This window comes from Haplochromis burtoni, unplaced genomic scaffold, assembly GCF_018398535.1.
Source record: "Haplochromis burtoni strain Fernald_Lab_line unplaced genomic scaffold, NCSU_Asbu1 Contig_177, whole genome shotgun sequence".
NCBI lineage: Eukaryota > Metazoa > Chordata > Actinopteri > Cichliformes > Cichlidae > Haplochromis > Haplochromis burtoni.
Genome location: NW_024582538.1, coordinates 134,198 through 158,511, shown reverse-complemented (window position 1 = coordinate 158,511; position 24,314 = coordinate 134,198). Strand labels below are relative to the sequence as shown.

The window sequence follows — 24,314 nt, the reverse complement described above, 5'->3', positions numbered from 1 at the left end:
CAGTCAGCTTTACCTTATGAGAGCAAAATGATCTCTGCTGGCTTCCTGACATTAGTATTATTACCTTAGTATGCAGATGCTCAGCTAACAACGACGCTCCATAACCACTGTAGCAATTTATCTGCAATAAATCATCAGTAGACAAAGCATTTGACAAAGCTTATATTTCTTTGTAATGCGGCTTAAAGCCTCTATGGGTTGACTTTAGGTTTACATTTTGTAATACAGTAAGCTTAAACAACCCCATGTCAACATAACTTGTCAGAACACAGTAGATTGAGTTCTCTGACTAGCAATCAAAATAATGACCTGTGACTCATTTTCATTAATTAGTCTTAATAGTTATTTTTATTCAACAAGTCATGCAGCAGAACATTAAAATAGTCTATAGTTGTCGTTTGAAAGCAATTTCACACTAAAGCCTTCCAGTCACATCAAGTTACTATGTAAATAAGATGTAGTAATATGAAGGAATTACACAGGTTCATAGACATAACCTGAATATTCACAGTTTCTGTGGAAAGGGTTTTGGTCTCTGTTGCTATGATAACAATGGTAAAGGCGCCTGTGCCGTAAATCTGCTGAAATATGAAAGAGAAGCTGGAGATGAGCTGGTATTCTCATTCAGTCTGTCAGTCATTGCGTTAGTGGGAGCAAGTTTGCTCCATGCTCTAGCTGTCAATAGCTCACGGCCTCCAGCGCGGTGACGTCATATATAGGTCGGGGCTGATATACAAGATGATGATTATACCGCCCAGGATGTCATAATTTGTCCAAGTATTAACAAGACCTTTAACAATCAACAATCTAAGAGGCTCTCCGCTGGGTCAACTCTTTTTTTTCTTTTTCTTTTTTTCTGTTCACATATATGGACACCCAAATTACAATTCTCTTGGCACCCCGTAGGCGACTAGTTATATGAAAGGAACAGAAATATGTGAAATGTGTTAAATATTTAATCGATTTGCTCATTTATGTGGTTCACCAAACGCATTACAATTTTACTTTGAATGCGTAAAGTCTCTGTTTCCGGTTTGCGTCGCGTTTGTGTTTAAACTTTGACGTACAGGGGACAAGCGGGTGTTTCTATGCCCTGAATTATATTGTACGTTTTTGTCAAAATCCTATACGATTTCTATTATAATATTTCTAAAGCATTGTTCCTAATGATTTTTTTTTCAAGTTGCACATCATTTTTTTGTTCACTTTTTGTATGTATCTAAATGTTAATTTCGAAAAAAAATAAATGTGTTGCTGATTTGAAGGGACTTCATTCTTTTTTCTTTCTTTTTTTTTGACTTCATTCTTAACCCAGTGTGGGGTTTCTGAGATTCAACCCAGGTCTAATAGCTCAAGATATGCTTTTATTTTGAAGAATGTAGACCGGAAAAAAGTGAAGCTGTTGCTGTTGTCGAGCGGAAGCAGCATGTTGTTACCTCGTGTGTGACAGGTTGGTCTTAATACATTTAGCAAACATAATACAACTTAGTCTTAAAAGGTTTTTGTGTTCAGACGGTGGGCTTGATGCATAAATACATATTTATATGGGTTAGCAGTTAAATATAAAAGCGTGTCAGCGGCTAAGGCTTCGTGGCTTTGCACGTGAAACCAACTTTTAGTCATTTAAAGCTAGCGTTAGCCAGCTAACTGAAAGCGTTATTTCCCGAGAAGTAATAATAAAAGTCTTTGCTTACAGTGGTTAGACACACAGACATTCATGCTAATTTAATGCCACTAACTATTTAAAAAACGTTTAAATAGTGTAATGCTTCGTCACATATTTCTCCCTCCAGGTGAGCTGCAGTGCTTGATATTGATTGTCACAGACACAAGTATATCCGTGTTTATTGAAGATTGGGCCTCATATTAAAATATGTCCTGCGAAGAAGATGGACCTTCAGAGCAGGGCCCCAATTCCGTGGGACCATGCACCTCTTCTTCCTCAGAGACGGATGCCAAAAGTGGAGACGTGATTACTGTGACCATCGGGGCGACTGTGCCCACAGGTTTTGAACACACTGCTGCAGAGGAGGTCAAGGAGAAAATTGGGGTGGAGGCACGAATTAGCAAAGATCGCGGTCGCATATACTTTCCTATAACTACTGACAAGCTTTTCCAGGTAAAAATGTTTCCATGTTGGGTTTTTATGTCTGCTTTTTTCAAGCTTACCAATCTAAAATCATTGTGTCTGATTAACTTGGCGTTCCCTGCTGTAGGTTCATCTTCTGAGGTCTGTAGACAACCTGTTTGTTGTTGTTGAGGAATATGATCATTACCAGTTTAAACAATCCAAGGTAAACCAGGCCCGTCTTTATTCTCGATGCTGATGTTAGGTGCATGTCATTGTCAGGATAACAAACACACTGGCTTCTACAGGAGGAGACATTGATGGAGCTGCAGCAGCTCGCCTCCAAACTCCCCTGGACTAATGCCCTTGAGGTTTGGAAACTAAATGGAACACTTAAAAAGAAGAAAGGCCACCGAAAAGGAGGCAGCACCACCAAAGTGAAACCTAACAGGAACACAGCTGATGTAGCTGCTGCTGACACTGAGCAGCAGCTACATCAGGTGGTGTCTGCTGCTGAAAGCCATTTGGAGGTGGATAGTGCAGCTGACGCTGAGCCCTGCGAACAGGACTCGCAAGAGGCAGCGCCTGAGGCCAGAGTCATCAAGTTTCGCGTGACATGTAACAGGGCCGGTGACAAACACAGCTTTTCCTCTAATGAGGCAGCTCGAGACTTTGGGGGAGCTGTGCAAGAATTCTTCCAGTGGAAAGCAGACATGACAAAGTTTGACATAGAGGTAGGCACGCTTCAGCATTGATAGATGCAAAGTAAACACCATCACATTATATCACACAAAAAAAGAGTGAAGCTTGCGAGGCATATTAGGGAGTAACAAAGTAATTAACACTTTCCATTAAGGTAAAGTGTTTATATCATGTGACAAGATGAGAAAAATGCTTTAGCACCTTAAAGATTAAAATATTGGAGATGGTGTGTACATTTTGCAAATCAGTGTTCAATCCCCCCCCCCACACACCACCACCAAGAAAAACACCTGTCACACTGTGGTGAAAATCACATCTATTAATCTACTACTTTATTACACTCTCCACCACCTCTTGCCAGCTTTTTAGTTTGCTTTTATTTATATCAAACCTTCTACTAACTGTTATTTTCAATTTTTAACGACCTGCAGATCTGTTTCTCTTAATTTAGTCCATATGACAAAGTAAAACATGTCAGTTACAGTACTTTGCAATTAATTAATTTTAATCCGTTAAATAATTTCAGCACACTCACAATGATATAATATAACACATAAAAGTGCTCCAGGACACATCAGTAATCTTTCTTTCCTTATAGGTCTTACTCAACATACACAATGAGGAGATGGTGATTGGTATTGCACTAACTGAAGAGAGCCTTCATAGGAGAAACATCAGTCACTTTGGACCCACCACCCTGCGGTCCACTTTGTGCTACGGCATGCTGAGGTAAGTCTTCTAACAACGATTGCACTGTTTGAGTCCAAGAGTTGATGGGATGTGATTTCCAATAATTTATGTCACATAATGTTTTCTTGTCATACTTGCTTGAAGTGGACATGAAACACTACATGTACAAAGGCTAATTTACACCATGATGGCCTACTCTTAAAAAAAACAAAAAAACTCATAGTTTGAACTCTGTCTGTGAAGCTGGACTTAATACATAAATGTTTAAAAGTTTTTGGAGCATGTTAAGCACCGTCTTGTGCCAGGACAGAACATGATGTCACTGGGTTTTTTGGTTGGTTGTTTGCTGCTAATAAGCTTTCGTTAGTTTATGTTCGCTAACTTTTGACAGAACTGACAACTCAGTGGAAACTCGTAAGGACACTAAAACTAAAAAGCAGTTTAAGGGGGTCAGTTTTGTCCTGCCCCTGGCTGCAACAGTGAGTTTTACGTTAGGATATTCTGTCCACTTTTACTCTGTCTTAGCAGTAAAAGGCTCTACTAGCTCAAATGAAAATCCACCTGTCAGCCATAATGTTCGGGTTTGTAGAGAAAAGCCCATTTCAGTGAGTTGCACTGGTGGTTCACCGGACCAACAAGTTGTTCGATGTCCACAAGATGTGATCGGCACCATTTTATGCAATAAAATAGTCTTTCTTTTCCCAGGCACTCCCAAACAGCTTAGAACATAAGCAGCTACTACATCTGCATCACACCACAGACATAACTAAGCTTCTTATTGAAGCATGATTAGGAATCCTGATATCTATTAGCCTGTTTATAGAAGTCTCCTTCACATAGAGTTGGACTTCACTTTTTCTTACTTCTAGTATGATGACAGTGACAATAGTGTGAGATAAGAATTTCTAAAAAAAAATGAAACCACATTAACCTGTTTTTCCTGCCAAGATGCTGATAACAAACCTAGTTATGTTTGCCAATGGACCGAGAACTCGAAAGTGCTTTTGTGCAACGTGCCTCATTCACCTGATCAAGTACTTTCTTTACTTTTTCTTTCATAAGTGCTTTTTGTGGAACATTCACACTGTGATGATCGCTCTGATGGAGCAAATTGGGGTTGAGTATCTTGCCCAAAGATATTTGGCATGTACACTGTAGCAGCCAGGAATCGAACCACAAACCTTCGGATTAGTAGATGACCTGCTCTACCTCTACCTGAGCTGAGGTGGTGCGATGCTCATGTAGTAAACTGTTTGGGTGTGACTGATTTATTGCATATAATCAGTCTGATCACATCTTACAGACAGCAGCAGATTCTCTGGAAGAACCATTTATTGCTACAGAGACAGAGTGAACGTTGACAGAATATCCTTTTTTTGTCTCATTGTTTTCCAGTTAATTATCAGTCCTGTCACTAGTTAGCTAAAATAAACTAATGTAGGTCTGTTGGCAGCAACTGACCAACCAACCAATGACCCTAGTGATGTCAAGTTCTGTACTGGCACAAGATGGCGCTGCACATTGTCTAAAAGCTTTAACTTTTAAACTCTTGTTTTTTAAATCCAGCTTCACGGATAGACTTTGTTCGTTTTGTTGTTGTTAACCTGTCAGGCAACCAGAATTATGATCTGAATGCTCTGTTGTGCCAAGCACACCTGCTCTTCCAAGACGAGCTGTATACATTCTGTCTGTCTGTTGTTCATGTTTTTATTTTGCTTGCTTGTTTATTCACTTTCCTTATTATTATTTCTATTATCATATTTTTTCTATTTATTTCAACTACGTCAAAACTGAGAGATGGGAAAAATGTTTAGTCTGTTTGCCTGCAGCCTTTTAATTTCTTTATTTTGCAGATGTGTAGTAAACAGTGGTGCACGTTCACTGTTTGGCATAGTGTCCGATTCCAGTTTCATAGATATGACTGAGGCTCCAAAATCTTTCTGTTAAAAAGTGATGATTGTTGTGTTGATACTAATGAGGTTAGTTAAGGACTCCGACAGGTGGGTGGTGAGGCAGTCATTCTTGGCACCCTGTTGAAATGCAGGCATGTCCAACCATACTCTATTATACTAAGAGGAATTCCTCTGTGTTGCGATGTGTCTCCTAGTCATACGTCAGCCTTTATTTGAACGTGTAACAAAACACAATGAACTGTCCTTCTAACTCACATTTTCCTTAAAGATAAGAATGAGAGACAATAGATTCTAAATTCTTAAGCCTTTGAAACAGAGACGGTGATATTCACTTGAATATTTGGACTTCTCTTTGCATACATTACAATTGTGTGGTTTGGGCGTCATCAGCATGTTGGTGACTCTTCTATTGCCAGTTAAATAAAGCATGCACACATAACATAATAATATTTGGATAAATGAATTTCAAACTGTGAACATTTACACTTCAAGTTGGGAAAAACTTGTGGTCTGGTGGCTGCTTTCACAGATAAAATTATGCACATTTTCATTTCTGTTGTAAGGTTAAGTTATTGATGGTGGTTGCCATCATCGCCTCACAGCAAGATAGTCCTGGTTTTGAAACCACCGGCTACCATCCTCCACGTGGAGTCTTTCTCTCCAGCCCTGTGGTAGATTGTTGACCTGTACAGGGTGTACATCCCCTCCATGACAGCTTTGATGGGCTCCAGCCCAACTGTGACCCTGAAATGGATGGGGGGGAGAAAAAGGAAAGAATTAACCACTGATCACTGTATACATAAAATAGGAAGTCTGGCAAAGCAAAATAATCTGCAAATGGCACAGTGGTATGTTATAACAAGAGTGTAGTGGCAATTCCTTTACTTTTGTATGATCAAACGTCCCACAACTTAAAGTCCACAAGCCACTGCTGCATTGAGGTAATATTTCGTACGCAGGCAAAAGAAGTCCATTGTCCAAACCTTTTAGTTGAGAGTTTTGGTTTTGGTTTATTTATCCATTTTGGCAAGCAATAACAAGATCCTTCCTGCTGCTTCTCCTGCTCTGGTAAAAAACCATAGGCCCACCCCAATGCATGCTGGTCCTATACCAGTCTCTTTATTTATAGAAACAAAATGGCCCTACAGCTCTTACTGACTAATTTAACAAAATAACAACAAACAAAACAAATCATTTAAAACAAAATATTAACCAACAAATAAACCCCAAAATATAAATAAACTAACAACAAACTTTAACTAATTTCAAAATAATAAAAAATAAAGAACAAATAGCTCCAACAAAGAGCTTGTTTGTTCTTATCCCTGTGTTTTAATCCCACATTACCACCATAAAAGCACATTAGCACGTGAAATTCACAGGAATTCCTTCCTAATTTGGGAAAAGGTGAAAATCTGAGAAGCACAGGAATGTAGGGTTAGATTAGTTGTTTTGAAGGTGGGATTACATGAACACTGAACGATTTCTTTAAATATTTATCCATCATTGCTCTCGGTCCCTTTGGAAAGTATCTTGACAGTGTGTATAAAACCTTTATAACACATCACATTTCAACTGTACAAAATAATTTCTGTCAGGTTGTCCCACAGAATCAGAAAACATTGTTTATTGCAAAGCAGTGGAAATTTGTCTTGAACTTTGCTTTCAGTGTATAAAAATAAAACAAATAAGACAGCACACAGCAAGATTAAAACATCGGTTTGAAAAGGAAAATTTATAAAATTCCATTATGAGCTGTTAATCATATTATTAGCAGTTAAGATGAATGATTTTTTTGGCCGTTTGGGTCCTGGATGCAGGGACCCTGTAGCAGCAGGCTGATGGAAGGAGTTAAATGAGTAGTTGTATGTGCTGACTTTATGTCTGACTGCTGAGTTGGAGCATCTGAAGCATGTAATATTGTTACAAAAGAAGCATATGAGAGGTAAATGTGATATAAGATGAAATGCTTATGAAATACGTTGTTCGTTTCCTTGTCTGTTGACAGGCTGTGTAAACCTCAGGCATCCGATGTAATACTTGACCCTATGTGTGGGACTGGAGCTATACCACTGGAGGTGAGACACAGCTTATCGTGACCCTGATAATGACCTTAAACTACATCAGTTTTTATAAGAAAGTGTAGATAATTTTGCACTACACAGTGAAAAGTGTACAAGTCAGTGCTTCCACACAGTTAGATCAATTCTCGTGGGTGCCCATAAAAGAACTGGCTTGATTAAGAAACTATAGATTGCACACTTCAAATATTGTTTTTGTTTTCTGAGTCAAGTGATTAGAGCCTGCAGCAGTCTGTAACTTATCTCTTGTATATTGCCATTCAAGCACCACATTCTGCAACCTTGCTATTACTGCGATATTGATCACACAACCTGGATACTGCTAAAGGTGGAGATTAACAAATATGTCTTCCGGAGACTCTGCGGAAAGCAGAATTATTCAGCGATAGCCTCAAGATCCAAATAACAATAAACCACAGGCCACTAATTGTGTATTGCTTTTCTTCTCTTCAGGGTGCAATTGAATTCAGCAGTTCATTCTACATTGCTGGCGACAACAATGACATGGCAGTTAACCGCACAGTCAACAATATATGTCACATCCAGAAACGCAGGGCCGACAAGGGCAGGTGAGAGTGAACACAGAGAGAATGAGACTGAACGCAGTACATGTGGTTGATGATCCCCATAATGATGTAATCTCTCTGGCTTCAAACAGAATATCTGGATTGCCTATTGACACAGTGCAGTGGGATCTGTGCAGCTTACCAATAAGGACCAGCTCTGTTGATATTATCATCACTGATATGCCATTTGGCAAGAGGTACCATAACCATCAACACTAGAAGATTTGTTTCCTGTATCTAGATTTTGAATGCTATAAGTGTATGTGTGGGTTTTTTTAATGCCTTTGCTGTTCAACACTTAGAATTAGATTGAAATCAGAAATTTAGATCACAGTATAACAAAAATGCACATGGGAGATGAGGCATTAAACCCACTTTAAAGCAAAGCACTAAAGTAGCTGTGTGATGGTGGTTTTTTCCTGTTTTCTTAAAAGGATGGGCTCCAAGAAGAAGAACTGGGACCTGTACCCCTTATGTCTCAGGGAAATGGCTCGTGTGTGCAGACCAGGTTCGGGAAAGGCTGTCCTCTTAACCCAGGACAAGAAGTGCTTTGCCAAGGTAGCCATGTTAATGTTGCAGATAATGCATATTTGGGTATATATTCTCATGAAAGTTTCCAAGGAAGTTGAAATCAGTACAGGAGAAAGACAAAAAAAAATCCACAGTGCCACAAGTTTTATCTTGCTTTGAACTTTCCAGTAATTCATGTCAGATGATGTTTCCACATCATATTTCCTTAAATCTTGATGCAGACCTTGGTTGCTTGCTTTAACCTGCTGAATTTACTTGGAAAAAAGTCATTCAGAATGTCTTTAATTTGCATTTTGTGATGTTCCTGCTAACTAGGCTTTTATTTTTTCATTTTTCAATGGTACGGCTATTACAGTAATTTGTGTAAATCACCCCGACACAGAAGTGGCAGACACACCAGCTTAACAAATCACTGTTGTACCTATTTGCTGAATGTAGCTCAGGATCAGTTGCACCCTGAGCAACCTCTGATGCTTTGTCTCTGACGTCGGGCAGGCATGCGTTCGTAGTACTGTAGAACAATACACATAAGTCACATGCTCCACCGGAGGAAGGTTGTCCTGCGTTGCATCTACACCCATTTATTATTTATTGTTTTGCAGTGAGTTTGAGATGGAGGTGTGTCGAGGTTTAGCCAATACGTGGGGTGTTTGTAAATATGTAAGTTGTCGCCATGGTGCAGTTTTAAAATTGATGCTGTCAGATTTTACGCCTTTTCTGTTTTGAAGTTCCCAGCTAGTTGCGCAAGCCTCACAAACTAACCAGAGCCTCTTTTAATCCAATTTTCTTATTGTATTACTTGCTGTCAGATTTCTGAAAGTAAGACAGTACTTGATATTTCTGGTAAAGAGAAGGCCACATTATATTCTGAGTTTGTAAAAATAAGAGGATAAATATTGTACCAAAAACATCATCAACAGGAAATAATCCCCTAAACCTTAACACATTAAACAGTGTATGAGAAAGTATGTTCAAACCTGAGGCCACAGCCCACACTGAAACCACAAAGTTACATGTGTGTTTTAGTATGTCCGGTGATGAAATGTGTTATTTTTATTTCATAGTAAAACTCTGTGCGGAAGAGATTTTGAGCCCAGTCTGGTTGGAGAAGTATGTTCAGTTTCTCCAGGACTGCTTCAGTTACATTGACTTTTACTTCTTTAATAATATCTCTGATCTGCATAAACTTTACATTTGTCCCAATTATAATTCATGAGTCTCCAAAGATGTCAGAAATTATCCCAAATATCTTCTTTATGTATGTTGATGTAGATCAATAGGAGGAATTACAGGAACAAGTTAAAAATGAGTAAAAACTTGCTAAACGTAGCTACAAGGACAGTCAGGGAATATGCTCAGTACCACGTATTTGCTCTGTGTGGAAGGGCGTAAAGTCCCTGATGGGGATGCAGTGCAGTGATCGTGGCCTAATTTGTTGGCTGATGGATTTTTTTTTTTTTTAACTGAACTATCACAGTGGGTGAAGGTTAATGGCATTTTAACACGTTCTTGCTTCACTATGTTGCCCTAGGGGTGCATCCTCACCATTTTTTCTTATACACTCAACACATCAAAGCCAAAATGTGATGATTCATTATTGTCATTAGGTTTCCTTTTGACTCCGCCTCCTCAGTAGTCATGAGCCTGATCATGAGCCCATAGTGTGCAAGTCGTACTGCTCGGAATGTGTAAAAGAAAAAAAAGATTAAAATGTGATGACAGATTTTAGGAAGAATTCAGCTGTTCTCTCCCTTTTGCTGAGACTTTGTTTAGCAACACTGTTATCTTGGTGTGTGTGTGTGTGTGTGTGTGTGTGTGTGTGTGTGTGTGTGTGTGTGTGTGTGTGTGTGTGTGTGTGTGTGTGACCCCAACAGAGCATGCACTTGTGTTTTCAGCAGCTAAAATATTTTAGTCTAAAGCTAAAGTGGTGGACTGACTGATCATTATTATAGACCCACACTCAGGGATGGGAATTGATAAGAATTTAGCGCTTCTGCTTCCCTTGTCGATATCACTCTATATGGATTCTCTCACTGATTCCTATTCATTTCTCATTGGCTCCACTTGAGAGTCACCACCATCACTAAGCAGCTTATCAAAGACATTACATTTGTGCAAATTAATTGCATGCTGTGGGTCAGATGTTTGTTCATGTTGGAGGTATTTCCCCTCTTTTCTGTGATCAGCGTTGGGGTCATTAAATGGTAAATGGCCTGTATTTGTATAGCGCTTTACTCAGTCCCTAAGGACCCCAAAGCGCTTTACACTACATTCAGTCATTCACCCATTCACACACACATTCACACACTGGCGTGATGGCAAGTTACATTGTAGCCACAGCTGCCCTGGGGCAGAGGCGACAGAGGCGAGGCTGCCGGACACTGGCGCCACCGGGCCCTCTGACCACCACCAGTAGGTGGTGTTGCCCAAGGACACAACAACTGAGACTGTTGGAGCCGGGGCTCGAACCAGCAACCTTCTGATTACAAGACGAACTGCCGACTCTTGAGCCACAATCGCCCTGTCAAATAAGTACCGTAAATGTCGGGCTATAAGCCGCTACTTTTTGCACAAGCTTTGAACCCTGCGGCTTTTAGTCAGGTGCGGCTTTTCTATGGATTGTCTGTGATTTTTGTCATATCGTAAGACGATTTGTTTTGTGTGTTCTGCTGTTGTACGGCACTACGTTGCCTGGCGGAAGGATCGGGGTTCAAGAGTGGTATGTTAGTCACATGTCCGTCCGCCAGGCAAGGTAGTGCCGTACGAAGTAGCGCGAAAAACAAACTTCAAAGTAGCGTACGCGTTCAGCGGGAGTCGTGGATGATGAGCGGCGATAAACTTGCAAGTTATGCCCAAAAAGCAAGTTATGCCCAACTCCACCGGTGGATTCTGACAGCGTGGAAAAGTGTGAAAACATCCACGATCACCAACGGATTTTGAAGGGCTGGACTGCTGCATGATGGAGAGGAGGACACCGCCACGGCCCTTCTGAGGGTTTTCGACTCTGACACTGACAATGAGGATTTCTTTGGTTTTGAAAGTGACAACGAAGGAGAGAAGAAGAGTGGATGACGAAGCCATCCTGAGCCTGTTTGTATCCGACACTGGAGAAGAGGACTTTGGTGGTTTTAGTGCGCAGGAAGAAGAGAAAGATGGTGGTGAATGACTGACTTTTCTTCTTGTTAAAGCTGTGTCACTGCACCTGAGCCTAAAAGGTAGTCCGAATCTATTTTTCTGGTGTGCTGTAGGCACCAATATTATACACAACGCTTTCTTAAAAGTAATGCAGTACGGTACTTAATTATTACCAAAGGGAGAGGAATTAGTAATACTACTCATTATATTATTTTCACTTTTCTTTGAAAAATGACCTGAAACGCATCGTCTCATAATTACCATTTAACAGTATAAACCTGAGTCCCACACACCAACACAAATCTTCAAAGCGATCGCCACGGAGATTCTACTTTAGAAATGTGAACAAGTAGAAATGAAGGCTTCAGCCTGACTGCTCATCGCTACTTTTCTTGAACTTTAGGGTCTGGCTGCTGGGCTGGGGTCAGCATTCACTCATCTTTAACATCACTCTGGGTTCTTGGCTAGCTTAGCGTTTGCGTGCTCACAAAGAGCCAAAGTTTGCAGCACAATGCAGATGGCCTTTTTTTGTCTAAAATGCTGTCGACCTTTTAAGATAAAGTATTATCCACACTGTATCCATATCCACCACTATTTTCCTCCTCCGGCACATGACCGGGATGAATAGGCAGTCAGAATTCCAAGGAACTAAATTACTGGGAACCGGTTCTCGCTTCCTGCACTGCTGACATGCCCTGAAAAAGTTGAATGCAGCGGGGAGAAGGTGTCGGATTTACATTGTAGGGTTGAGTTAAAACAGATGATTTTGCAATGTTTATGTATTGTGTTAACAAATCAACATTGTATGTAACAATAGATTGTTGTTAGTTGTACAGTGTAGTTTAAAAAAATCCTCCTCTCCTAAAATATCACATTTTCAAACCAAGCAGTACTGCAGTGAATTTTTTTTTTAACCTAAAAAGGTTTGAAGGGTAACAGGAATTAACCTTTCTAACGCAGTGAATAAAATAGTGTGTGGTAAGTTCCCAGCTTTACTCAATCATAAATGATTAATGCCACCAAACTGGAAAAAGCCAGTTCTGCTTGTTTGTTTCACCACTGCTATCCTTTAGCTGTTTAAAAAAAGGCTCATGTTTTATATGTTTACGCTGCTCTTCAAGTTTAAAGTATTTATGGTCGTTCTACTTAATGAATGATTTTTCCGGTTGAATTTGTCTTGAATTGATGTCTAAATAATCCCTCAGATGTTTAAGTAATGTGGGTTTAACTTTGCTCCGTCATGATAAAAAAAACCCACTTTCATTCACTGTTTGTCTATAATTTACATAAAACAAATGTCTAATTTGTTAGTTTGCCTTCATGGGATTTATGTCGTCTCCAGGCTATATCGAGGATGGGAGGGCTGTGGAGGAAGCTGCACACTGTTTGGGTCAATGTCGGGGGTTTACATGCTGGCGTTTACCTCCTCAAGCGGACCGGGGCAGTGTTTGGCCAAACTCCTGAGGATGTCCATGAGTCACGAGGAATGTGTAACACGCAGGGGGATGAAAAGGAAGACAAGGAGCTCTCCTAAGTGACACCCAGCATTTCAGTTGTGAATTTAAATTGAGCCCAGGTTAAAATGATTTTATTTATATTTAGCAATTGAATACATTTTTTTTTTTTAAACAAGTTCTCCGCTCAAGCATGCCAAGCAATTTTACTTTGTAATTCACCAAGAAGCTGTCGTGATCTGCAGGTTTGATGGTTTTTACACTGTTTTCCTAAAGGTTGTTCACCTGTCATATTACTGTTCAGAATCCTGCTGAAGGTTGAGGCTGTACCCCTCAAATTAAATGTGTCCACTAATAAAGGCTCACTCATATTATCACTTGATTTAGTCATTCTTCACACCATTTGCAGCAGTTGTCTCAGTCCACTCTTATCCCAAACACAGGACAGGAAAATGTTTTTTACCCCTCAGCTGTAAAAGGCTGATTGCTGTCACTTCACCGATGAGGTGGGTGTTGTGGAAACCTAAGTTTGTGAATTTGGGAACAAGGCGACAGGATTTGTAAATTGATACCATAAGTATATCTTATGCGTTTGAATCTCAATGACCTTGACCTCAAGGTCAAAGTCAGGTCACGTTTCCTGGAAATGTTTTGAATGCATTAACTATAAAAGGAAGTCACCTAGGGTTTTCAAGTTGTTATGGTAAGTGCACCTAGTAAGGGGGAGAGGGGTAACACTGCTTCAAGCGCTCTCGATTGGGGTGTTCACCTTCCTTTCTTTATCTTTCACAGTCAACGTGCTGACCTGAGCACAACACAAGAAGAGACATGATGAAACATTCCTTAAAGAAAACAACTGCATGCGTGAGTGACTCAAGGAGAGTTACAGCATTCAGCTACAGTCTGGTTCTTGCTGGCAGATTTCTGTTAACCTCCAAAGAAGTGTGTCAGACTCCAAGAAGCAGGAACTGCACACACTCAAGGGATATTCCCGAGGAGGAAAAACAAACCAGAAAAATGTTTTCAGTTCTTATGTGAACCTTAATTTAAAAAAAGAAGAAGCGAGCCTTAACGGAAACGTCACTTTCAGTGTTAAATTTCATGTGGGCCAAACAGGTTTTGGCACCTGATATGAAGCACTGCTTGCCACTTTTTCCACCTTCCCACACCTCTTACATTTTTCTTTCCATAAGTGAGTAAGAAACAAAGCTTGTTCAGGCTTTTAGGGTCACCTTACTTTTTTTTTGTCTTTCTTATTATTTCTTTGGGAGTGTCTGAGAGACGTGCAAAACTTGGTCCTAACGCAAACGAGACGAATGACGTTCGAGTCCCTCGTGTCACTGGGTCACAGTTTAGACAAGAGACTTTTTTTTTTCTTTTTGTTGTGATGACGCCATCAAATATACAGCGGATAATGGCATGGGAGTTAACAATGACACTGTTATGACTGGGGTTGAGCAACGGGTTGGTATAAATGCAGTGTGAGGTCTCAGGGTGCTCCAGTTACACTCCGAGTGAGCGCAGACGTAACAACGCGAGATGATCTGGACCATCCTCCTGCTCGTCCTACTCATTTTTATTCTAACAAACAGATGGAGGTAAGTAACTCATTCATCCACATGTTTTGTTTATAAATGAATGACGTGCAGTTGTGAAGTCGTGTTTTCTTTAATATCTGAATTTTAACGCGCAATCCCCGTGAAGTGTTAATAAAACCCGGCTTGAATTATTGGGGATTGACCAGGAGCGAATCTGTTTCTTAGTGGGGCTTTTCCCTGCTCCGGTTTGAGGAATGCTGTTAAGCTGTGTGCTTAAACAACTCTGAGCGTCACACCTCACTGGCTTTTGTTTTGCTTTGGTGAATTACGAGCGACAAAATCTATGATGTAGTTGTGACTTTTCAGCTAATTCCAGTTAATGCTATTTTTGCTTTTCCCCTCCATAGTAGGCTACATTCATGAGCTAAAGATCAGTTTTCGCTACAAATTCAAACGGATGTGGAAGACTAAATAAAAAAGAAAATGATAATAATAAAAAAGATTCCAGTTCACTTTGCTGTGAGGAGGAAATGAGTCAGATATAACTGTTGCAACATGCTTTTGTAAACATTAGATTGAATGCACAATTTCTTTTATTTTATTTCCTTTAGATGCAAGGGGGAACCACCTTTAGACAAAGGAGCCATCCCGTGGTTAGGTCATGCACTTGAATTTGGAAAAGATGCATCCAAGTTCATAAATCGCATGAAGATGAAGCATGGTGACGTTTTCACTGTGAGTTATATTATATGCATTTACATATTCAAGTTTAGATGCATAAGGAACTGTGATTTTATCCTGATATAAAACGAAAATTTCATAGTTTTGTTTGTTTGTTTTAAATATACTTTTAAGTAATTTTTACGTTGGAGTCATTCAGAGCACTTAAGGAGCACTGCCATCTGTTCAGTGCATTTTCTAAAGCATATACAGATGTTTTAAGATCCTTTACTCAGTGTCCGCTTTTGGCGCTCCAGGTGCGAGTTGCTGGCCGCTATGTGACGATGCTCCTGGATCCACACTCCTACGACACAGTCCTGGGTGACTCCGATTCCCTGGACTTCACACGTTACGCGCAGGTGCTGATGGACAGGATCTTCAGACTGCGCCTCCCGTATAGCCAGCAGGCTAAATCAAACGAAATCATGAAAAGGTACTGAAGCAATAGCAAAAACCACTTTCTTTAAATTTTCAATTTCATTTTTATGTTATTTGGGAAGTGAGAATCTTCTTGGAAATTCACTGGTTAAGGTTTTATAAGTACTAACACTGAGGATATTCCTGTAGAGCAACAGCACATACTTGGAAATCTATTTTAGGTCTTAGTTTGTTATTGTGCAGAACTAACCGGCATGCACATTTTTTCATTGAAGGGTGGAGAAAATCTTTCAGCGTCATAGGTGAATTTTTGGGCACTGTGCTTCTTCAGTTTGCGTCATCCATTTTTCTAATTACCCTGCCTTTATAAATTAGCTCAATCAATTTTTGTTTTCGTTTTAAAAGAATGTTTGCTACAACGATGTTTTTAACAATCAATTAAGGTCAGCTGATTTGCAAGACTAACCCTCAGCAGAATGGCGTTTAACCTTTTCTTTAATGGTTTATGTCTACAGGCACTTTGTGGGAATGAACTTGGCCACTCTTAACAGCGCCATGAGCAGAAACCTGCGAGCCTTGATGAAAGCAAAGACGACCCAGAACCAGAAAGACTGGAAAGAGGAGGGACTATTTAATTTCTCTTACAGCTTGTTATTTAGGTATGAAAAAGCCTCATCCACCCACACACGCGCACTAATGCTGTTAACTATGTCAAAAGAAGAATGTCAAAAGCTTCCGACCAAACAGTTTACACACCGATCCATCCTGTGGTCATCTGTTTGTAAACCCAGCAACAAAAATGTAGGATGACCACGCTGTGTCATAAAAATGCGTGTGGGTCACTTTTCCGGTTGAACATTTTTGGCTGATGTGAGTCAAAGGTTGTTTTAAAAATGAAAGCTATGGGGATCTTTACTGTGTCATGGGGACTAAATGGAAAAGTACCATTTAAAACTGTGTCGTGTGCTGGTTATCTTCTCATCGCCCACACACTCACACGTTTTGTGTTTCTTCTTTCCGTGCAGGGCGGGGTACCTGACGCTGTTTGGAGGAAAACAGAACAACAACCCCATAGACCCTTTGAGTGTCTACGAGGAGTACAAGAAGTTTGATGGTCTTCTAGTCAAAATGGCAAGGGGCACTCTCAGGCAAGGTAAAGAGATGAACTTCAAAATCAAAGGAGCACTTTTTAGTTGATTGGCTGTAGAGGTGCCAGCCTTCCCGTAAGCATAATTAGATGACACTGCAGAAATCTTGCCACTCAAAAATAATTACAAACCTTGTTGTAAGCGGTTTCATCTAGGAACTATTTACTGTTTACTGAGCTACACCCACGAGCAAAATAATGGTCCTTTAGTCAAGAGGGAAGCTGTAAATATGTCACAGGTAGACGTACGCTTCCTTCCACAGGCTGTAGTTCTGTAAACATACCTCCCGCATGTGACTGCTTGCACCAAGGTTTGTGGATTTTGCTTTGGAGTAATTGAGTCATGATTGTGAGATTTTTAAATAAACCTTTATGGCATATTGGGCACCACAAGATGAGTGCTATTTAGTTCCATTATATTCAAGAGAAGGTGCACATCTCAAAATGAAACCTGGATGAAAATCTTCCAGATGGATAAAGAACATTACTGTCTGGAGAAAAAAACATGTAAATTTAGTTTTGGGTAGAGTTTTGTGGTTAACTTTTACTAAATGAACACTAAAAGAAGCATGAAGTCGTGAGTCAGATGAGAGTGTTACTTGACGTCACTGTTTACATCATGTCTCGGTTAATGTGGTTTGACATCACCACTGACTGCTCCCATAGATTTGTTTTGTGGTTACCATGGTGGGGATTGCTTACTCACGTGCTTACATAGTGTCTAGGAGTTTGTGTTTCTAAAGACTTCGTCATCACATATGCTGCGATGTCACTCCGCTGATAACTTACTTCATTATCACAACACAGAGCCTGTCGCCTCAGGACTTGGCCCTCGTTATTGTGTACAATTCCATCCGTTCCACCCATTACAAAAATAGCAGAAGCAGCCAGTTAAAATATTAGTGCGTACTTTTGTGCACGTATGCAATAGCATATTTTTGTCTGGCATCTTGCCCAGTGGCATTTACTGTGACCTCGTCTGTTTATATTTGGTAACATCCGTGGTTCATTCACTCACTTAATGATGTTTATATGTGTGTAACAGAGGAGAAGAAGACAGCTCAGAGTGTTCAAAACAAACTCTGGGAGCTTCTGGCTCCAGCAGGTCTGACTGACGATTCGGGGTCCAGCCCTTGGCTGCATGCCTACAGGCAGTTTCTGCAGGAAGATGGAACCGATGCAGAGATGCAGAACAGGGCTATACTGATGCAACTCTGGGCCACACAGGTGAGTGAGACAACCTAGAAATGTTGACCTGTTTGTACAAACGAGGGCTTTTTTGGTGATTACACTAGAGCTCACTCAAAATTAATTAATTGTGTCCTTTGTGTCCAAAAAAACTTTATTTGGGTGGGACTGAAATACTCTTCTTTGGCACATGAGGGTGCTGTTCACTACAGATTACAAGGATTAAGCACTATGAGACAGATAATGGTACAGAAGCTGAGTGCACTTTTCAGTGCTGTCGCAGTATTAGATATGACTGATTAACTGCTGAGGTTAGTTTTATTCAAGAGTCAGTATGAAAATAATTAGTGCATGTGTTTGTTATCAAGTAGCATGTACATATAAAAAAATAAATTTTCATATTTTTTAAAACAAAAAGTAAAGCTGGGCTAGTGAGCTGATCTTAACTCCTTGAAGCTGGACTTTGACTCAGAGTCTTTCTCACAGCCCCGCTGGAGAGTTTATTTCATGAAAGATTTATCATATATGTGTTTTGGCCTATACAATAAGCCATTTGCTGTTTTATGTCAACCTGTTTTGTTTCTGTTTGATTCATAACACCCATGAACACATTTTCAAATGACTCAAAAAAGAAAAATCAAACACATTTGAAAAATGTGGTCAGGATTTGCTCAACAGTTAATGCAGCAACAACAAATGGTATGTTAAGAAGCCAAAACGTCTTAACTTTAAACAGTGGCGTAATTTCCAGGGTGGTGTCATTAATCAGACCCAACTAATATACCCCCTCTAAAATTGAATTATATTGCATAAATAAGCTGTTGATTTTCTTTACTCATTTCAAGAATTACCTATACCTATAATACCTATACCATATTCATCTAGGAATTTGCCCAGATTTCTTTCTTTTTTTAGACAGAGATCTTGACCCCCCCACCCACCCCTTTTGTTCAGCACAAAGTCACGCCAATGACTTTAAATATAAAGAAAATATTTGTGTCTGGGAAAGCTCTTCCACACTTAGGACTGTGATACATGGGCCAGATGTGTCCTGGCGACAAATCTTTTTAAAGGATACACAAGTGCTGTCATCAGAGATGCTTATGTTTGGTAAAGTGATCATTAATAGTCTTATTAGTGTATTTCCAATAAACTAACAGCCAATTTTGTGATAATTTATTCACTATGTTATGTTTTCCCCCTAAGATAATAGCACCATAGTTTGCTATAAAACTGAATAGCTTCAGTGTCCTGTCCTTGGAAGCAGCAGATGGCAGGGGACCTCAGGTTTCCAATGGCTTTCCTTTTTAAGTAAACCATTACTGCACTGTGCCTCTGCCAATAGTGAGACAATCCAGAGAGTGGCTCTTCTCATCCCAGACATTCTTATTTTATTATTTTCCAGCAGTGCAAATTCATTACGTTTTTTGTTTTAATGAAACTTATATTTCAATAAAAATAATGGCTTGTTATCACTTCAACAGAAGGTTGTGTAAGTACTCAGGTTGCCGTGTGATGTTTTTATTTGCCGTTACCAAATAACCACCTGCGCTGTCACTATGCAACGCCAGAGTGAGCGACCTTATCATCATCCTCCTCATCTCAGTCTTTGTTTGTTTCCAGGGTAATGTTGGTCCTGCTGCATTTTGGCTGTTGGGCTTCTTGTTGACAAATCCTGAAGCCCTGATGGCAGTAAAGAGGGAGTTTAGCCAGAACACACAGATGGAAACCACCACAGGGACTCCCCTCATGGACAGTCAAGTGAACACCCCAGTGTTTGGTAAGGGCTTTTCTCCAGCCTGTGTAAACAGTAGGTTTATCATAGTGTCAGGAACATAAACAAGATGTTTGAGTTCCTGTCCCCCTCCCTTTACGTAAACTAGCTGCCCCCACAAAAGCAAAAGGTTTGAGCAGCAGGTGGATGGGACTGCTGTGTGATGACCATAATGGGGGCATCAGCTCTTGGCGGCATCATATATGTCCAAAAATAGAGAAAAAAAAACAGTCTTAAAGTGTTTAGAGCAGTCTGACCACTTTTGGCTCACATAGACAGATTTGATTATTTAGATGGTAAATGGTCTGTATTTGTATAGCACTTTACTGAATCAATAGCCATGTTTAATATGAGCATGTACCACTGTGCAGCACACAGAAAAAGAAAATAAATAAAAGCCTCATGTGCCTGCCCACTATTAACAAGCGGCCACCACAGTGGACAGAGCCACATATTTGATTTACACAGGATTCTCTTCCTGACATGACCCTCTCAGGGATTTGTCTCCTCCCAGTCTTGAGCCTGAGAGCTTTAAGCATTAGGCCCATGTGTTAACCACTACACCAATGAATGGCACAATAATAGACCCCGTTTAACAGGTGCATCCATTTATTTATCACCAGAAATTATTTATTCAATTCAAGGGCAACTAGAGCTTATTTCAGCAGTGAGACGCAGAGTACACCCTGGACAGACCACCAGTTTGTCGCAGGACTAACACAGAGATAAAGACAAAATTTCACACTTGCGCCCATTTTAGAATCACTAGTTAACCTGACATTCATGTCTGTGGACTGTGGGAGGAAGCTGGTATGCCCACAGAGATCCCACAGAGGAAAACAGCAGAGAAAGTAGAACCCAGCAACTTCATGCTGTGAGGCGATGCTGCTAACCATCACACCACAATGGTGTGCTTTTAAGAGCATGACTGCAGTTTGTTAATAGCAAGATGGTAGTAGCAAAAGAAATCATATAAAGTTTAGAAATACTGCAGATACTGACCATTTCTTTAATAATAATAATAATAATGATAATACATTTTATTTGAAAGCGCCTTTTTCAACCCCCTCTCAGATAGTGCCTTGGAAGAAGCACTGAGACTCACCGCCGGCCCGTTCATTACAAGAGAGGTAGTGCGGGAAAAGACCCTCTGCATGGCCGATGGCCGACGGTACCTGCTGAGAAAAGGAGACAGAGTGTGTTTGTTTCCCTACGTCAGCCCTCAAATGGACCCTGAGATCTACCACGAGCCACAGGTTTGTCTTCCTGTCTTGTTTCCAGTCTCTAATCCATGAAAATCTCCCTGTGCTGCCAACAGGAATAGCAGTAATTATCTTATGGACTCATTGAAGGCAGAGTTAAGTGTAATTAGCACCTGCGGTTGTTTATGTAACATGGAAACAACGCCTACACAAAGCTTACCTTGTGCTACCCAGCGAGAGGTCAAGTCCGGAGCTGTGGGCTACCGAGGGATTAGCAGAGCATGGGAACAGAAAATGAGCTGATGGGTGTGGGAAGGGCATAGCAGGGCATACTTAAGAAATAAATGTCAGACAAATGCCAATGCATTTGAGTGATTATTCTGATATTACTTGCATCTAATAGCTGCTTTGCAAAAACTGTGTTTCCTTTCCAGAAATACAAGTACGATCGCTTTCTGCGAGAAGACGGATCTGTGAAGAAGGATTTTTATAAAGGAGGGAAGCGGCTGAAATATTACACTATGCCATGGGGTGCAGGGACCAATGGCTGTGTAGGAAAGCAGTTTGCCATCAATACCATCAGACAGTGAGTGCCCTAGATTTATTTTTACTCTACAACTTTAGGGTCGTTGAGAGCCTCAAAACGTTCCACGCTAGAGTTTTATATTTCTGCTCCAATACCCTAATTCTGTGTTTTATCTGTGTTTTTCCTCGACAGGTTTGTTTACATGGCGTTGACTGACTATGATTTGGAGCTTTGTGACCCAAATGCTCAGATGCCAGAAATAAATACCAGCCGTTATGGATTTGGGATGCTACAACCTGAAGGAGACTTGCCTGTCCGATATAAACCTCGAAATACTCACTAGGAAAATGAGCAAGAACAACAATTATATGCACATTTCAACACAAAAACTTTGTTTATAGTGTCTCTATGTCCTTTGTAATTTTATATTTTCTTATTTATGTAATAAAGTCTGCATTTTTCTTTGCTATTTATCAATAAATATAAATAATATTGTAATCCTCTGCTGTCAGTCTTCTTTAGAGAGGGTGTTTTGGATGCCCATTCTACACCTACCATTTTATTTTTCAGTAAAACCTCATAAGACACTGAAAATTGCCTTCATTTAGGGGGAGGAAACAGTAAAAACGTGCGCACTCTTTTTTGTCAGCTGCAGAGACTGAGTGTAATGAAGGGACTGCCTGTACTGTAAACAGAGCCAGTCACACATCTGTCACACTAACACACGCCTGCTGTTTGCGAAGTGAAGTTTGGATTTATACGCTGTTTGGAAAGCAATGATCAGTCACTGGCAGGAGATGATAGGTCACAGATTGTAAAGCACTGTGCAGGTCTTCAAAGGACAACAATCTTATGTGTTATATCACTTATTGCAAATGGAGGCGTGGCCATCTGCCACATCAGTTTGTGGTGAGGGGAGGAAGAGAGCCAGAGAAAAGTAATAACTAATGATGCAGAGTGGTCTATAAACACATAGCGAGTGAGAAAAGGTGAAGCCCCCAACAGCACATGCCTATTACAGCATAACTAAGGGTGATTCCAGGTCACCTGATCCAACCTAACTATATACTCTGTCAAAAATGAAAGTTTAAAGCCTAATCTGGAAAGCAGAGAGGATGTCTGTGTCTTAAACCCAGACTGGAAAATGTTCCCGCAGACCTCACTGTAATTGTCTTTTAAATGTTAGCCCATTGTGTGAAGATTAATGAGAAACTTTTACAATACATCAGGCCAAGCCACAAAACCCAGACTGTCAGATTGTCCTCTCCAAGAGTGAGTTAAGTAGCTGGCCAATCTTCCCTAATGTCAAATATTGTATTTTAATATTTAGGAAGCACTTAAGGATCGAAGAGGTACTTACAGCATGTCTCTTATTTATTGTGATGTGAGTGCAGAGTGCAAGTATCGGCTTTGAATGACAAGTTGCTTGATTAATGCTAACTCCACAGATTGTCTAACCTGCATGAACTTTGTGAAAGGTTATACTTTGTCCAGTTCTGGCCAGACATGTGAGTTTTGTAGCTCTATAACACTCCAGCACGAAGCACTGATGCACTGAGCTATTACTCGCTGCCTGGGCCCGCGAGGGTTAAACTCACACAGCCTGCGCCGCTGGAGGAGCCCGAGTGAAATCAGCCCCTGCAGGATCCCGTTCACAAAGGCGCCGGCCAGCACGCACGCACACTGTGAGCAGGTGGAGGAGACACACCAGGAGCATTCCCGACTAACTCTCAGGAGCTCTACTTGTTGATTCGCTTCCGGAGCGGTGCACAGGGCAGACTGGACGTGTTGATTCCTGCAAAAAGCACTTATAGTTTTCAACATGTCGGTACGCGGCTCATGATGCCTCCATCAGCTCCCAAAAGAGAGCCGAAGAGCCGGAGAGCAGTAACAAGTTTGAACGCGTTTAGTCTCGAAATGTTGCTGATGCCGCTCCTTGAGGTGAATCGGGATATAAAGAAGACAGGTATGCGTTACGTTTATTTCTTTGTCGTGTGCGATCCTGTTTTCGTTTGTGGTTTAAGTCTTATAAGCTTTGTGATTTTGTAGCGGACTTCGAGATGCTGTGTCCTGTTCGTTTGGCGTAGCCGGCCATCGTTACAACATGCGCGAGTTCCACTTTCAGCTCATGTGGGTTACTTTAAAAACATATATGTAAATGCAGTTTTGCTGAATGAGTCAGTAGGCATGTTTGACTAAAGGGGTAAAAAAACAACAACTTTATATCTCAATTATTCCTCTTTTGATAATAACTTGTCGTTATGTAAACCCCGGAAAACCCTGCACTACTGTGAGGACAGTCCACAGAATGGTCTTAGAGGATGATACAGTGTGTTATGAGCCCTTAATCAAAGTTGATAATCGGCATTAGCCCAGCTTAATATCACTCCAGAGAACAGTTCAACAACGTATGCTTATAACAACACCTAACACAAGTGCCTTTGGGCCGAGATTGATAGCTGAGACGTTTCAGCACCGGATTTCGTGGACAGCGAAAAGACGGCGGTCCTGGGAGTGATGGACGTTTCAGCACCGGACAGCGCTCGCAAGTGGAATCCAGTTTATCATTGACTCCGCTCCCCCACCCCGCCATCCTTGTCAGCAAGAAAAGCGGCTGTACCTCTTAAAGCTGATTAAAATATCTATTTGGTTCTCTGATGAGTGGATAAACCACCTGACATTGCTATTGTAGGACACCAGC

The 24,314-nt window shown here is 40.6% G+C and overlaps 3 protein-coding genes across 3 annotated transcripts in view; all 3 read left to right on the top strand.

The window, feature by feature from the left end:
• Positions 1-1,384: 1,384 nt before the first annotated feature.
• thumpd3 (THUMP domain containing 3) lies at positions 1,385-13,514 on the top strand. Its single transcript, XM_005941088.2, has 10 exons — positions 1,385-1,450; positions 1,794-2,119; positions 2,217-2,294; positions 2,377-2,802; positions 3,369-3,499; positions 7,382-7,451; positions 7,908-8,023; positions 8,113-8,217; positions 8,455-8,578; positions 13,029-13,514. The coding sequence occupies exons 2-10, from the start codon at positions 1,874-1,876 to the stop codon at positions 13,218-13,220; spliced, it is 1,488 nt and encodes a 495-aa protein (XP_005941150.1). The 5' UTR covers positions 1,385-1,450; positions 1,794-1,873; the 3' UTR covers positions 13,221-13,514.
• Positions 13,515-13,623: 109 nt separating this feature from the next.
• On the top strand, positions 13,624-23,580 carry LOC102306979 (prostacyclin synthase). The gene is made up of 10 exons (XM_005941086.3): positions 13,624-14,738; positions 15,290-15,413; positions 15,656-15,831; positions 16,292-16,435; positions 16,802-16,929; positions 17,969-18,150; positions 19,735-19,891; positions 20,960-21,141; positions 21,522-21,673; positions 21,806-23,580. Exons 1-10 carry the CDS (start codon positions 14,680-14,682, stop codon positions 21,954-21,956), a joined length of 1,455 nt encoding a protein of 484 aa, XP_005941148.1. The 5' UTR covers positions 13,624-14,679; the 3' UTR covers positions 21,957-23,580.
• The window catches only part of LOC102307277 (potassium voltage-gated channel subfamily B member 1), a 40,189-nt gene continuing 39,340 nt past the window's right edge, over positions 23,466-24,314 (top strand). Inside the window, exon 1 of the mRNA XM_005941087.2 lies at positions 23,466-23,579. The gene's annotated coding sequence lies outside the window, so the exon portion shown is untranslated. The remainder of the gene's footprint in view (positions 23,580-24,314) is intronic.